The following is a 13,741-nucleotide window of genomic DNA, read 5'->3' as shown; positions in this document are numbered from 1 at the left end:
AGCTAAAGACATGAGTTTCTCAACAGATCGAAACCTAAACATCTCAGTAGAAATCAGATGAGCAACAGCAGAAACTTCAACCATCTTCGTAAACTCGTTTAGACGGATGGCCACAGGAGAAACACAAAGCTTGAAATAATTGTTGCTTCTAGTCACATCGAATCCACTAAGCTCAGACATAGCTCTCTCTCGCTAAGAAGTTCTAGGAATGTGTTCAGGCGATGGACATATACAGATGCTTCGATGAGATAAGACAACAAAATAAGGATAGTTTTGTGATCAGAAGCTAGAATCCAAAAATATGGACGACATGACAACGAAGACGTAAGACAGAAACTGGAAAAAAATAAAAAACCTTATCGACGCCCATTAGCTCACCCCCCTTCTAAACATTCCTTGCTTCCCAAAATCAGAGTAAGCAAGCGTGTGACAATGGTTCGAGTACAACATCCTGTCTTCAAGTCGGAAAGGGAGATATGGGAAGCAGCCATCGTTCTTGCAGGACTTTGTATGAGTTATGAGCTGGAAGGAGCGATGAATCTGTGAGGACCATCAAGCCAGAGACGTTTATTTATAGGTTCATAATCCCGAAGAATCTGAAGAGTTAGAACTTTCTGAAGTAAACAGTCGTAGTGGAGATCGAATTAACTGTGATTAATGGCACGAAGGTGAAGCCGTTACAAAGATCTGCAGTTCGACGAAGAACTGTGATTAGGGTTCAAAGGAAAGCGGCGATGAAGACAATATAGAAAGGTTTTCTACGTCTAACTCTGGGCCATACTAACCGAGGGCCCAAATATAAATATTATACAAACCCACACAATTCAATATTTAGAAAGCCCAAATAATACATACCGTAAATGAACAAAATGCAGGAGAGAGTTTGCTCACGTGTCAAAACGGGATCTCCTGATTGGTTGATTTTATTATCCGACGTGGACACCCTCTCTACTCCTCATATATCCATTTTAATATTGTATTGATACATAGCGTTTTTAAGTGTGTTGTGTCTGCCTCCGTTATCTTTTCTTCGACACTTTATATAGCGGTTTTTAGGTGCTATATGAAATTATTCATTCAATAGCGTTTATTTTGTTATGCAATTGTATATCTTATAATAGCATATAATAATTGCTATTATATCATTATTAAAAAATTAAAAAATAAAAATATTTTAAAATTTTGATATATAAAAATTGGGTATATTCCAGTTCCCTTGTTCTCGAAGTTTTCATTCAACGTCAAAGGAAAATCATAAATGTAATCACTAGTAAAAAATAAAGTGAGAAGAAACAACTACAAGCAAACATCTCAATTTATTTTGATCTCTATCTCACATGAAAAGTGTTGGTACAATGCCTTAGTCTCGGCGACGAGACTTGCCTCGTGAGGACTCTCCTTGTTCTCGTTTTGGGCGTGCATTGTCTTTGAGTTTTTGGACAACTCTCCGGAACATAGGATCGATGTCTTCTTCCGCTTCCTCAACACGTATAAAGTATCCCATGGAGAGTCTGAACTCTACTCGTGTGATCTCCTCCACATCACTTCCTTGATCATCATCTGCTTCTTGTCGTGGCTGTTGATGGAGCTGTGGTTTGATTCCGTTTGCTGGGAGTCCGCAAAACAGGTATCTCCATACTTGATTGTAATTTGCCCCGCACATTTCCTTAAACCAAAGTAACTACAGAACACAAAACAATCAAACCCACAAGACCTCAATGCAAAGTTCATTACTCAATAACTCAAAATCCTATTTTGATTCACATTGATTCCCTAAGACAGGTATGAAGACTCTTCAATATCACTATCAAACCATTTTTGTGACTTGCAGAAAAGAACAGTAAAGGGACACAACATAGACATAGCGGCTACACAAAACCAAGCTCTGGATCGAGATCTAACCTGTAACTAAGAGATTTGCAAGACCTGCAAATTTTTTTTTTTTTAAATAGAAGGATGGATGCAATTTGTTAAACGACATAGAAGTTTAGATTCTCTCATAAACGACATAGAAATTTAGATTGTCTCATACAAAAGATCAAATCTGAAAGAAGACAGCTTTGAAAGATTCAATATTTAAACCATATATTTCAGAACAAGATCCAAAAAGAACAAACTTTCATAAGAAAATGAAAAATGTCTTCTTACAGTTCTTTTTCCAGGTACAACTTTAGATACAGAAGCTAACTTACTCTTTTCGCTGCTACTAGATATCAAGATCAAAGGCTTATCATCCTGCAAAACTAACACCAACGAGAATACTTTTCTCAGATACAGCAGAAAACGACTAGACAATCTAAAAGGATAAAACTTTGCCTTTCCTTTGCAACCATATATCAAAAGCTGAAAGCCCTTCTTCAATGTAATCAATGCCTGCCAAAATTCAAAAGGAACAAGTAAGAACACAAGAAACTAGCTACAAGTAGCATCGTTTGCTACATCACATTACGCTTGCATCTCAAAGTTTGAACAAGTAACACTCTCACTACAAAAACATGTCTCATATATAGCATGAGGAAAATACTATTGCAAAATAGCACAGCGTTATGGCAAACGTTGTATCTTCCCCCGCAATCTTTTCTCGAGCACTTTAGATAGCGTTTTATATATGCTTTGAAAGCGTTTCATTAGTTGTGCAATTGTATTTCTTATAATCGCACGTAATAATCGCTATTATAGATTATTAAAAAAACTAAAAAAATATAAATAAAAATATTTTAAATTTTATATATAAAAATTGTTTACAAAATAACCAAAACTAAACCAAAGTCTAAACCAGGAATGCACTACAGCGATTGTTTACTATCACGATCAATCGACAGAGAATACGACTCCGATGACTGAGATTTTGACTTGGATGGCTTCCTTTTATCATCTCTGGTCCCCAGAACCGAGCATGCTCTCTCAAACACAAATCCACAATCTAAAACAGAGCTAAGCTTCCCTATCACAAGACCCACCTTGTCCACCAAATCATCAAATCAAAAACCACACTTAGAACCGAAACAATATCAAAACATGCATTTTTTAACATAACATGAATCAGTACCTCAGCAGGAATAGCGGAGTGAGAGAGACGATCTTCAGCAGAGGTGAGCCTAGCCTCTTCTCCAACTACTGCTTTCACCATTGTTTACCAGTGAAGAAATATCTCTGCAACAAGTAGACGAAAACCCAGGATCAACGAAACCCAAAGATCGAAATTTTCAGCTAAATTACAAAATCCCATGTCGAATTCCATAAACCCATCAACATAAAATTTCAAACGAAACGGAAATTTGCAAAAAAAAACCAGAAACGGAATTGAATCGCTAACGACGGAAAGAAAACGGTACAAAGCGAAAGAGAGGAGACAGAAGATTACACCATTCGAAAGGGTTTCGTAAGATCTTACCTCCTCCCTCTTTGGATTCGACAGAGAAGACGACTTCTACTGCAGATGTCAAGAGCGAAGAGACTTTGAAAGAATCTGATACAGAATCAAAGAGAAAGGAACTGAAACAAACAAATAAGAGGAATCAATAACAGAGAAAGTAAAAGAGGTTGCTGAAACAGCACCTGTTGTTGAAGAGCCGAAAGAGAAGCAACCTGAAGTCACGGCAAAAGAAGTTACTGAAAAGCAAAAGAATTCAAACAGCATAATGTCAAAGGTAAAGAAATCACTTGTTAAGGCAAAGAAGTCGATCACTGTAATGTTAGCACATCTGGAACACTAAAAGTTACAAAGAGAATAAAAGAAACTTGCTTCCAGTGTAGAATTACTTGCCTTCAACTAAACTGAGGAGCTTCACTAAGTGATGACCACTCAGTGGATTCACGAATAGCTTTCAACACTTTAAGAATATTGCCCCTAAATAACATATATATTCACCTTAGTATTCCAAAAAAAGAAAAGGGAAGTGAGATGGTAAGAGAGAGATACTAAAACACTCTTCTCTTTCAAGCTGATGTAGAGACCTTGTGGCTTCTTGAAAAGCAATCTACGGCAAAAGGAACCGGTTGGTATATGGAATCTCAACGAAACCATAAATTATTTAGCTGTAACGAAAAAAGTAACCGGTTGTGTATTCAAAACTTGGAAGTAAGATTCAGGAAATCTAACATTTTCGATACTTCTTAGGAGTTTCTTTGGTTTTGCGTTTCCTTTTCATAATTTTCATACAAGTTTGATGGTTCCTCACCTCCTTAACAAGCTCTAGTACTCCTGGAAATCCAATCTCATACTCTGGCTTCGCGTACTACATAATCCATAGAAAGAAAGTCAAGAATCAGCACAAAGCAAAACACAACAAAACCTGAGTTTTATGCTCATGTTCTCTTATCATTTTACCTTATCGAGATATGTATTTGACCAAATTCTTATTCTTCTGTCACCACACCCAGAGCTGGGCTTGTGGGGTGGGGGGGGTGAAACATTTGAATGGGGCCTCCACCTCAAGGGGCCCTCATTTTCAAAAAAACTGAGTTATTTTTTCTAAACTAAACTAATATTACAGAAGAAAATAACTCTGTTATCAGTCATCAGAAATAATTTTCTTTGTAAACTCACTTACAAGAATACGTTTTAAAAAACTAAACCTATTGTTACTTAGATTTTTTTTTTGGTCGACATAATTTTTTTTGTAAATTATTTTTTTTAAGTAAAACCATTACTATGGTTATAATATAAAATATTTTTTAGTAAAATTTATGAAAAAATATAAAGGGAATATAAATAAACTTTTTTCTGCTAAAACTTTGAATATAAATAAACTTGTAGTAAAAAAAATTAGATTAGGGGCCCCAATTCTTCAAGACCGGCTCTGACCACACCGGATCTTCTTCTTCTTCCTAGTTTAAGGATCTGCAACAAAGAAAACACATCGATCGAAATCCGAAAGAAACAAATACGAAAGAGATTCAGGTATCACCTCCGCTGCCGTCGCGTCTTCTTCACCAGCCATCTCCGACACCACTCCGCTTCTTCTTCTGTCATCTCCTCTTCTTCCTCTTCCCATCTCCGAGCGACGTCCCTGCTTATTCCGGCCGTCACGTCTTCTCCTTTCTTTGCCAGTTCCGAACTCTATCTCTTCTCTATTCTCTCTTCTCTTACTCGTCTCTCTTCTCTAACTTTTGATTTATGTCCGAATCGAAAGTCTGAACAATAAAGAAATCAACAGTATAAAGAAAACCTTGATAACTCAGCAAAGAATGAGGAGGAAGAAGAAGATAAAGAAAATGAGAGAAAGTGTGAAATCTAGATCTGAATCGAGTTTGAAGGCAGGGAAACAAGATGGAGATTTTTTATTTGTTTTATCATTAAAAACGTGAGAAGATTTTTTTTTTTCATTTCTTTTTCAGATTTTATTCGAGACTTGAGTGGGAAAACGAAAAAAAATTGCAGCTTCATTTCTCACTAAGAGCATGCGCAACGATAAAACTCATTGGAGTCCTTATCGACAAGAGCATTTCGGATTAATCCCGAATATTTTGGATTTTTTTTTTTTTTTAAAAAGATGACCATTCACGGGCCGCCACGTAGTCGTGGGGACCCGCAAATAGTGCAAGGATTCACTAAGAAAGAGTCCTTATTTAGAAATTTTAAGGATTGAATCATTAGCTTTTGGTGGAGTCTACTGATTATTTAATTATTTTTTCTCTAAAGACTTCCACTTAAGGATTCCCATTGCGCATGCTCTAAGTACCTATCGCAAAAGTGAAATTATTTTCCACCTAGACTAAAGATAGCGTTTAAATTTATCAATGCTATTGTATATACTCCTTTTAATAGCATCCACGTAAAAACGTTATCTTAAATTTTGGATCATGTCAAAGATAGCATTTTAAACCAAAACGCCATATTTTTATGCTATCTTTACCACCTTCCCTTGTAGTGTCTCAAAGTCTTCAACTTTGAGCATCATACAAACTTTGTGGAAACAAAATTTCTGCTCCATAAACATCGTAGTGAAGACAAGATATAGAAAGAGACAAACTTGTTCAACCTTGTGGTCAGCGGCATTATAGGTCACAAGATCTTCAGTGTAATCAATGCCTGCCAAATGAAACACTCGCGTAAAAACACAATAAACTATCTACAAAGACAGAGATTTAAACAAGCTTCGTCTTTTGTTTGAGGAGATCGATAGCCAGAGAGAACTGAAGGGACTAAATCTGGAAATTCATAAGAGAACCAACAAACAAGGCAAATCATTGGAGACCACAAAATCAACAACACTTATGAAGAATCATGCTTTAAGGGAGCGAGAGAAATTACAGGAGCACTAGGAGAAGATACAGAGACATGAGCAGCTGGAGATGTTGAATCGGAGGAGATATACAAGAGAGGAGAGATTTCGAAGTGGAGAATCGAAGAAATGAGCTACCGTAACTGTGAGAGAGGGGAGAGTTCGGAATTGGAGACAGCTACGGCCAAGATTCTTGGCGTTGATTTCTCCTCCGTTGTTTTTAAATTAGGGTTGAGAAAATGAAAGAAGAAGAATATGAAAATGGTTGAGAAAAAAAAAAGAGATTAAGAAAATGAAAGAATTAAGAAAATTTTGTATCGAGAGAAGAAGAATATGAAAGAATTAATAAAATTTTGGTTGTGAATTTCGAGAGTTTAGGAGGGAGAGTGAAATAAGTTTTGCTAAGTCTTTGCCGGGAAATGAAATAATTTTTCTGCCTAGATTAAACACAACATTTTAACGATGCATATGCTATCTAAAACAAAGTTTTAGAATCCGTAAAAAACAAAGATATCATTTGCATTTTGAAACGCTATCTTAAACTGCGTGTTATATCAATTATAGCATTTACGTAAAAAATGCTATCTTCATGCGCTATCTCTACTCACTTCCCTTGTAGTGCAGGTTTCTTGCAAATACGTTACACAAGTTTTATAAGAGAGAGCATGATTGGGGATGGAAAAAGTTTATAGTGTTACCTAGATTACTGGATGGTTTCATAGACGACTCTTTCTCTCTTATAATTAAGGCTCAAGTACAGGTCATTAGGTACATCTGCGAAGATTTTGAGTATATCTAGAGTGATTCCATTTTTTCATGGCACCATTAACACACAACCAACTTATCTTTAAAGTTGATCCTTGCAGAAAGAGTGTGAACGGACCTTTTCCCTGCCTTGATAGTCAGTACAGAAAGGAACTTCTTAGGGTTTATTTTACAGTTGTAAATCAGATTTTTTTGAGGTTTATGAAAGAAAAACGAAACAAGTTGATGGACGACAAGACAAGATGGACAAAGTACGTTTTTTCATGTTTGTTAATTAATTCTTGATAAATTTTCTCAAAAAGTTTTAAGTAGATTAATTGCATCATATATAACAAAGAATGTATCCTGTTAATACCTTGGTACGCAGCATATGCGCATTCTGGTTAGGGATGGACCAAAAATCAAGGCGAGCGATGTCTCGAGAGAAAATGGATGTGATTCAGAAACTAGTTGTGAAACACTTTTTCATCAACAAAAACGTTACATCCCCTTTGGTGATGGATTTCTTGTTTAAGGGGTTAAATTCTCTTGTTTTGGATACCAACAAGGAAAAAATAATAATCACAATCTCAAAACAAATTGTGAGGCTCCTCAAGGATGATTCGAATGCTTCGGAAAATACATTGAAGACTCTTGAAGACGAGCCTAAGAAAGAGATAGCATTTGATACCAAAGAATTGGCAGTTCCCATTGTTAGTGTGGACAATGATATGTTTGTTTTAGCTGATGATGCGATGTTACTCCTGGAGAAAGCCGTTCTTGAGCCATTTCCAGGTGAAAGGGTTCCTCCAAACCGTATAGAGGTTAGCTTCACATCGTTTATACGGCTCCATATCGATTAAAAATTATTTGTATGATGGTCTTATATAATTCTTTAAGGTTGATTATGACGAAGAGAGTGATGATGAGAAGCTGTTAACTGAATATGCTAGACACACTCTGGAGGTATTTGTTCTTGATTATATCTTCTGCAACAAAATTGAAATTGCATATAAAGAAGCCATTGCACTGAAAATGCATGAGGAGCATTCGTGAAGAAGAAGATCTGAAGAAGAGAAGAGTAAATTCAACTAAAAGTTCGTGAAGAATAAAGAAGTTTTTGCTTTGTTGGAAAAACTAAGTCTACTAAATTTATTTTAGTGTCTGATTTCTATATGCCTTGTTAACAAATAATATGGTTCTGGATTTTAGTCTTTCTCTATATATAAGCAAAGATACGATAAAATATGTTGGTTCTTGCTCAATTTTATAGACTCTCTCCATTTTCAGAAATATTTTTTTCAAATATTAAATTATTAATGTTTTAATGCAATTTTATTAGTTAATAATGGTAAATTGTAAACTTTAAAAAATAATTGAATATATTGGGTTATAAGTAATTAAAATTGTTAATTATAAAAAAATTTCATTAGAATCAACTTTTAATAAATGTAAGAATATGAAAAATAAAAAACTACAAATTTGAAATAGAAAATAGTTTGTTAGATCCTTCATTGCTGACAAAAACTCATTAGAAACAAATGAAGCTTTTCACACTCCATATGTTTCAAAATATATGTAGTTTAGTTAAAAGCACTCATATTAAGAATGTGGTTACTTGTTAAAAGCATCATTTAATATATAATTTCAACCAATTATAAAAAATACATAATTTAATTGATCACATAATATTAAATAAATATAAATGTTGTATTGAAATTTTAAAACTACATACTGTGGAACATTTTTTGTAAAGTTACTTATATTATAAAATAGAGAGAGTATCACGGTCACAATTATATTTGTTATCCTTTTGGCGAAATGATAAAAATATGATACAAAACAGCTTTTGAGTCATAAATAAGAATCTAACGCAATTATTTAGATAGTTTTTAATACATTAACAAATTACTATATTTTATTATTAAATATTAAAAATTATATATTAATATTTGCATTTTTAAAATAAATAAATTATATAAATATTATTTTTTATTATTTTGGATTAAATAAAATTTCTCATTAAATTTTCTCTTGCAAACATAACTTTTAAGACTAATATAAATTTATTAGTATAACTAAATTTATTAATTATATTATTTAGTATATTATGTTGAATTTTTCTGGTTTAGGATAGAATTAAGTGACATATGACATTTCATATTATTTTCGATGTATTTATATTTATAATACATCTAAATTATTAAAATGATTAATAACATTTTATATTCATTTCAAACTAATATTAATATATATTGAAATAAAATATTGATATGATTTGATATATATGTAAATAATGATACAGGTTATTACTGAGTTTATTTTTTTTAAAGAAAATTTAGTCTTAAAAGTTTAAAATATAAATATATATAATTAAATTACTAATTTTATTATTTGTTAGAAAATTGTATTGAAAAATTATTTATTATTTTATAATTCATGATTTAATTGGATTAAAGGTAATATTAAAAATAAATAGTGGTAGTCTATTATATTAAGAGGATGAGAGATGCGTGAAATTTCATAAAATTTTACAAATGTTTTTTTATTGATAGAGAGATGAGAAGAGATATTTATTAGTAGACTAAATTTAACTTCATTGGGTCCATGTCGAAGATAGCAGAGCACTAGGGGTGGGCATTTCAGCTTAATTACGGGTTTGGTTTGGGTTCGGTTTGGTTGGGTTATTTGGGTCTAAGAAAACTTGAACCAAAGTCAACCCAAATTTGTATGGTTTGGTTTATGTTCAGTTTGGTTTTGTTTTACTTCGGTTTGGTTTGTGTTCTGTTTGGTTCGTGTTTGGTTAGGTTTAATTTGGTTTTTCTTGTATTTTTCAGTTCAATTGAGTTGATTTTTTTGTTTTGTTCAAGTTCAATTACAAAAATATGATTTATAAAAACATAAACAAATCACCATTTGATACTAAATCATTATTTCCTTCATATTTAAACGTAAAACCAAACATCACAATAAATATATAAAAAATTAATTCAATAATTTTTTTATTATTATCTTCAAACCTAATATATACCTAATATAAATATCATAAATAACTTTCCGTTTTGATGTTTATATATGAGATTTATATTCGTTTATTTTATTTTTAGTTGTATTTATTCTATTCATTTAAAAGTAAAATGTATAAAATTATGTTTAGTTGATTAGGTTAAATAGTTAAATATATTAAATCTTAATATTATTTGTATATTTAATTAATCTAGTTAAAAACACTTCGGTTTTTCAGTTTGGTTCGGTTTAAAACCAAACCGAACCATTTGGGTTGATAAAATTTTGAACCAAATGGATTAGACATATACTTTGGTTTCGTTGGAATCAGTTTGGGTTCGGTTGGATCAGTTTGGTTTTTTTGCCCACTCAGGCCAGTATACGGATGGACTAAATTTCTGGTTAAGTTTTTTTTTTTTAATTAACGTAATGTATGGCCTAAAACATTACCTCATATCCATGTGTCCAGAATATGAAATGTAGTGGAGTTTTTTCGAACCTAGGTTACTTAGCAACCCAAAGTGTGTAGTACGATGTCTTCCGATCCGAGTTGGTTGAATCCGAGTTAGTACTTTATGATGTGATATAAAGGAAATAACGTATATCCTTCCTAACCCCACCGCCCTTGTTGGGCTAGCACAATTCTAGCATGGGTTTTATCCGTAGGGAAGAGGCCTCGAACTGATACGAAAGGACAAAAGTGCATCTGGAATCAGTCGTCAAAACCATTATAATTTATAAACCTAAATATAGAAAGGCTCCACCACACATTGACAGGAGCAATTTAGAATAAGAGAGGTTTAGAGAGATTCTATAAGATTTTATGTTCGAATAATGATTAATTATGATATGAAGATCATCAGTAATCTCTTGTACTATGAAGTTTTTGTTTGGCTTATCACTAAATCAAACAAGTATTATAGTATCTCCTCTGTAATTATCATCATTAACATTAGAGAGTGTGAATAAGGTGACTCACTAGAATCTGTTCCATATCCTCATCACAAATTTGTTACTAAACAGTTTCTAAACATAACCAGAAATTGTTGACAAAAAAAAACATAACCAGAAACTTTTGGCTTAACCAAGACCTTGATTTGATAAAACACGATTTGTTACTTGTCTAAAATCAGAAGCAAGAGACTGAAGAAACAGAGAGAGGGTAAGAGAAGCTGTTAGCATACAGAAAGGAGAGCGTCTGTCCAGGAGCAAGAGGTTGACCGTCTTTAACCAGACAATCGTAGTAGGAGAGTCGCCTGAAAACTCTAGGGTTAACCAGTCTGACTGAGCTAAACCAGCCACAAGTGACGTTGATCTCCATGATCTTGCAGTCCGAGACACATGGTGTTGAAGATCTCAACTGTGAAAGCAGGAATTCCGTTTGGAAGTGGAACCGTTGAGCCTTGAAAGACAACAATAGCCCTGTTCTTTTATTAGACACGGCGTCAATAACGTGCGATCAAAAATATCAAATGCCACGTCAGCATTTCATTAAAAACAGCTTGTTTGAAGATGTTGCGACTCAATTATACACGGAACAATTGCCGCCACTGGCAGTAACGAAGTCGCTGTTTTTTACGGCGACCATTAAAATGGATGAAAGAGCTTTAGCGTCAGTTACGTCAGCAACTGTCATGTCGTTATTTCTATCCATCGTTTGTTATTTTTTAGACGCTCATCTTTTGCCGCGGCGTCGAAGAAACGAAAATGGCTAATATCATCTTTTGAGCAATCTTGTCTCGATCCTTTTGTCCCGTCGCAAATATCTGAAATTATCCCCCGAAGATGCGTCTTTCACGTTATTATAAATGAAAACAAAGATATATCTTTGATTTCGGTGAAATAATGTATGCATGAAAAATGTCTCTGATAATTTCTCTTTAGGGTTCTTACAACATAAAAACACGGATATTGATTTTTTAACTGATATGTGAAGCCAACAATGGATATAAACATTTGTCTGGGGATCCTCAAAACATAAAACATAGACTTGTGTTATACGTGAAGGTGAAGCTTACTATTGTTAGGAAATGTGATAAGATTTTGAATAGGTGTCTTTGGGGTTTCATAAAACATACAAAAAGAGACTCTGCTCTTAATGGATATATTAAGGCAACCAAGCAGTGTCTGAGTTACCAGGAGATAGCATAAGCTTTCTGGAAAGGGCGGTGTGGTTGTCGTAACTAGAAACAAAGTTTCTTGCATTGAGAATAATGCATCTTCTTTTATCACTGGAACCTTTCCAAGGCGTTACACTTCACAACAGATGCAACAGTGACAAAAACCAACGTGGAAGTGGTGTATAATGAAAAGGACAAGACAGAAGAGACTAAGAGGACATATAACTGAACTTAAATGAAGCAAGAAGACACAGCAACGTTCCCAAACCTATGAAGATGACACACATGCACGGTGGGAGAGAGATAAGTACTTGAAAAGAAACTTAAGAAAGGCAAGGTATGTGATTGCATGCATGTCTGTTGGTTCCAGAAGGTAACAATCTCTTGTTTCACCTCAAAATCTACCGACTTCGAGATTCGTAAAACCTCTATATATTAAAAGAAAAACATTTGACACTAATGTATTCACACTACCTTCGCCACGTGGCAGGTTCTCAAACTAACTTTACAAATTTATTGTAATGTTCTTTTCTAAATAAACCTCAACAAAATCGCTTTCCTAATATAATCCTTTACGGTTTTTTGTCAATATAAAATTCAAATATATACAAGGTTCCATGGGTTATACAAAGGTTCCACGTAGAAATGCAATTTGCAAGAAGCTAATTGATATTTCTTCTCCTTCATAAACCTCTCAAATTCGATTACACAATATACTCCAATGTTCTTTATCAAAACTAAAGTCATATACAATTTCGATTTGCTAATATATTACATGACACATTTTATAAAAACGAGATCTTACTCAAATTACCCTAAGGAGTGATTTTACTCTCTCAAATAAGAGGTTCAATTGTAGTACTTAGGGATCGAATCCACAAGGAGCTAGGAAACCTAATAAATATAATTGGATTTATTATGTAAGGTGGTTTAATTGATTTAAATGTAAAATTAAAGTTTGTTGAGCAAATAGCTAGACTTAGGGTTTTTATTCAGGAGACTTGGAATTATAATCCTACAGATGCCTAATGAGTTGCATGCATGATAATGTAGAGCTCAACACTTATAAACGAACCACTAGGCTCTCGCTTTCTAGGTTCGTCTATTGACCAGTGTCTGATCGATGATTCTATATGAATATCGATCGATACACTATTCGAAACGTCGACCGATTATTCTATTTGAATATCGATCGACGCTATTGGTCAAGCGTTAATGTGCGGGTTGAATGTGTTCACTAAGCTCACTAGATCAGCTCTCGCCTTACTCTAGCAAGAATCTTAGCTCAGTTAGAATGGTTTCAGGATGAGATTAAAGCTATCGATTATATCTAACATTCCTAGGGCAAGTTCTAGGTAGCTAATCTAGAATCAGACATTAATGACAATCCTAATGATTATTATCACAACTCAGCAATCTATAGTTGAGGCTAATCCCTCATAACCTATTTAAACCCTAAAATCTAACAAAGAAACTACTCAAACATGGCCAAGCAATTCATAACATCAATAAAGTAAGAAAACTTCATTAGAATAGTAAATAGATATCAATGGAGTTCCAATCACAAATATAACTTTGGATTTTCTCTCCAATCTATCAAAATCCTAGAAAACCTTTGCTGTGAAAATAGTAAAGCAAGAAAAC

At 33.7% G+C, this 13,741-nt stretch overlaps 1 protein-coding gene and 2 long non-coding RNA genes across 13 annotated transcripts; 2 read left to right on the top strand and 1 right to left on the bottom strand.

Moving 5' to 3' along the window:
* Nucleotides 1–1,170: 1,170 nt before the first annotated feature.
* On the bottom strand, nt 1,171–5,377 carry LOC106347741. Of its 11 annotated transcripts, none has more exons than XR_007324230.1 (9): nt 4,911–5,377; nt 4,331–4,843; nt 4,182–4,238; nt 3,664–4,038; nt 3,559–3,588; nt 3,395–3,469; nt 3,050–3,153; nt 2,149–2,960; nt 1,171–1,681 (listed from the first exon to the last, which is right to left on the bottom strand). It is a non-coding gene; the product is annotated as an uncharacterized LOC106347741 (long non-coding RNA). The 11 variants fall into 11 exon arrangements; XR_007324229.1 differs by having other exon boundaries at nt 2,193–2,960; nt 4,911–5,376; XR_007324233.1 differs by lacking the exon at nt 1,171–1,681 and having other exon boundaries at nt 2,704–2,960; nt 3,664–3,850; nt 3,923–3,980; nt 4,103–4,238; nt 4,911–5,373.
* On the top strand, nt 1,511–2,376 carry LOC111211227. Its single transcript, XR_007324236.1, has 3 exons — nt 1,511–1,627; nt 1,832–2,162; nt 2,272–2,376. It is a non-coding gene; the product is annotated as an uncharacterized LOC111211227 (long non-coding RNA).
* A 2,043-nt stretch (nt 5,378–7,420) lies between the features above and the next one.
* On the top strand, nt 7,421–8,027 carry LOC106350324 (TNF receptor-associated factor homolog 1a-like). The gene is made up of 2 exons (XM_048757341.1): nt 7,421–7,795; nt 7,872–8,027. Exons 1-2 carry the CDS (start codon nt 7,421–7,423, stop codon nt 8,025–8,027), a joined length of 531 nt encoding a protein of 176 aa, XP_048613298.1.
* The last annotated feature ends 5,714 nt before the right edge of the window (nt 8,028–13,741 follow it).

Source organism: Brassica napus, chromosome C5 (genome assembly GCF_020379485.1).
Source record: "Brassica napus cultivar Da-Ae chromosome C5, Da-Ae, whole genome shotgun sequence".
NCBI lineage: Eukaryota > Viridiplantae > Streptophyta > Magnoliopsida > Brassicales > Brassicaceae > Brassica > Brassica napus.
Note: the sequence above shows the minus strand (reverse complement) of the source record. Positions and strands in the feature narration are given on the sequence as shown.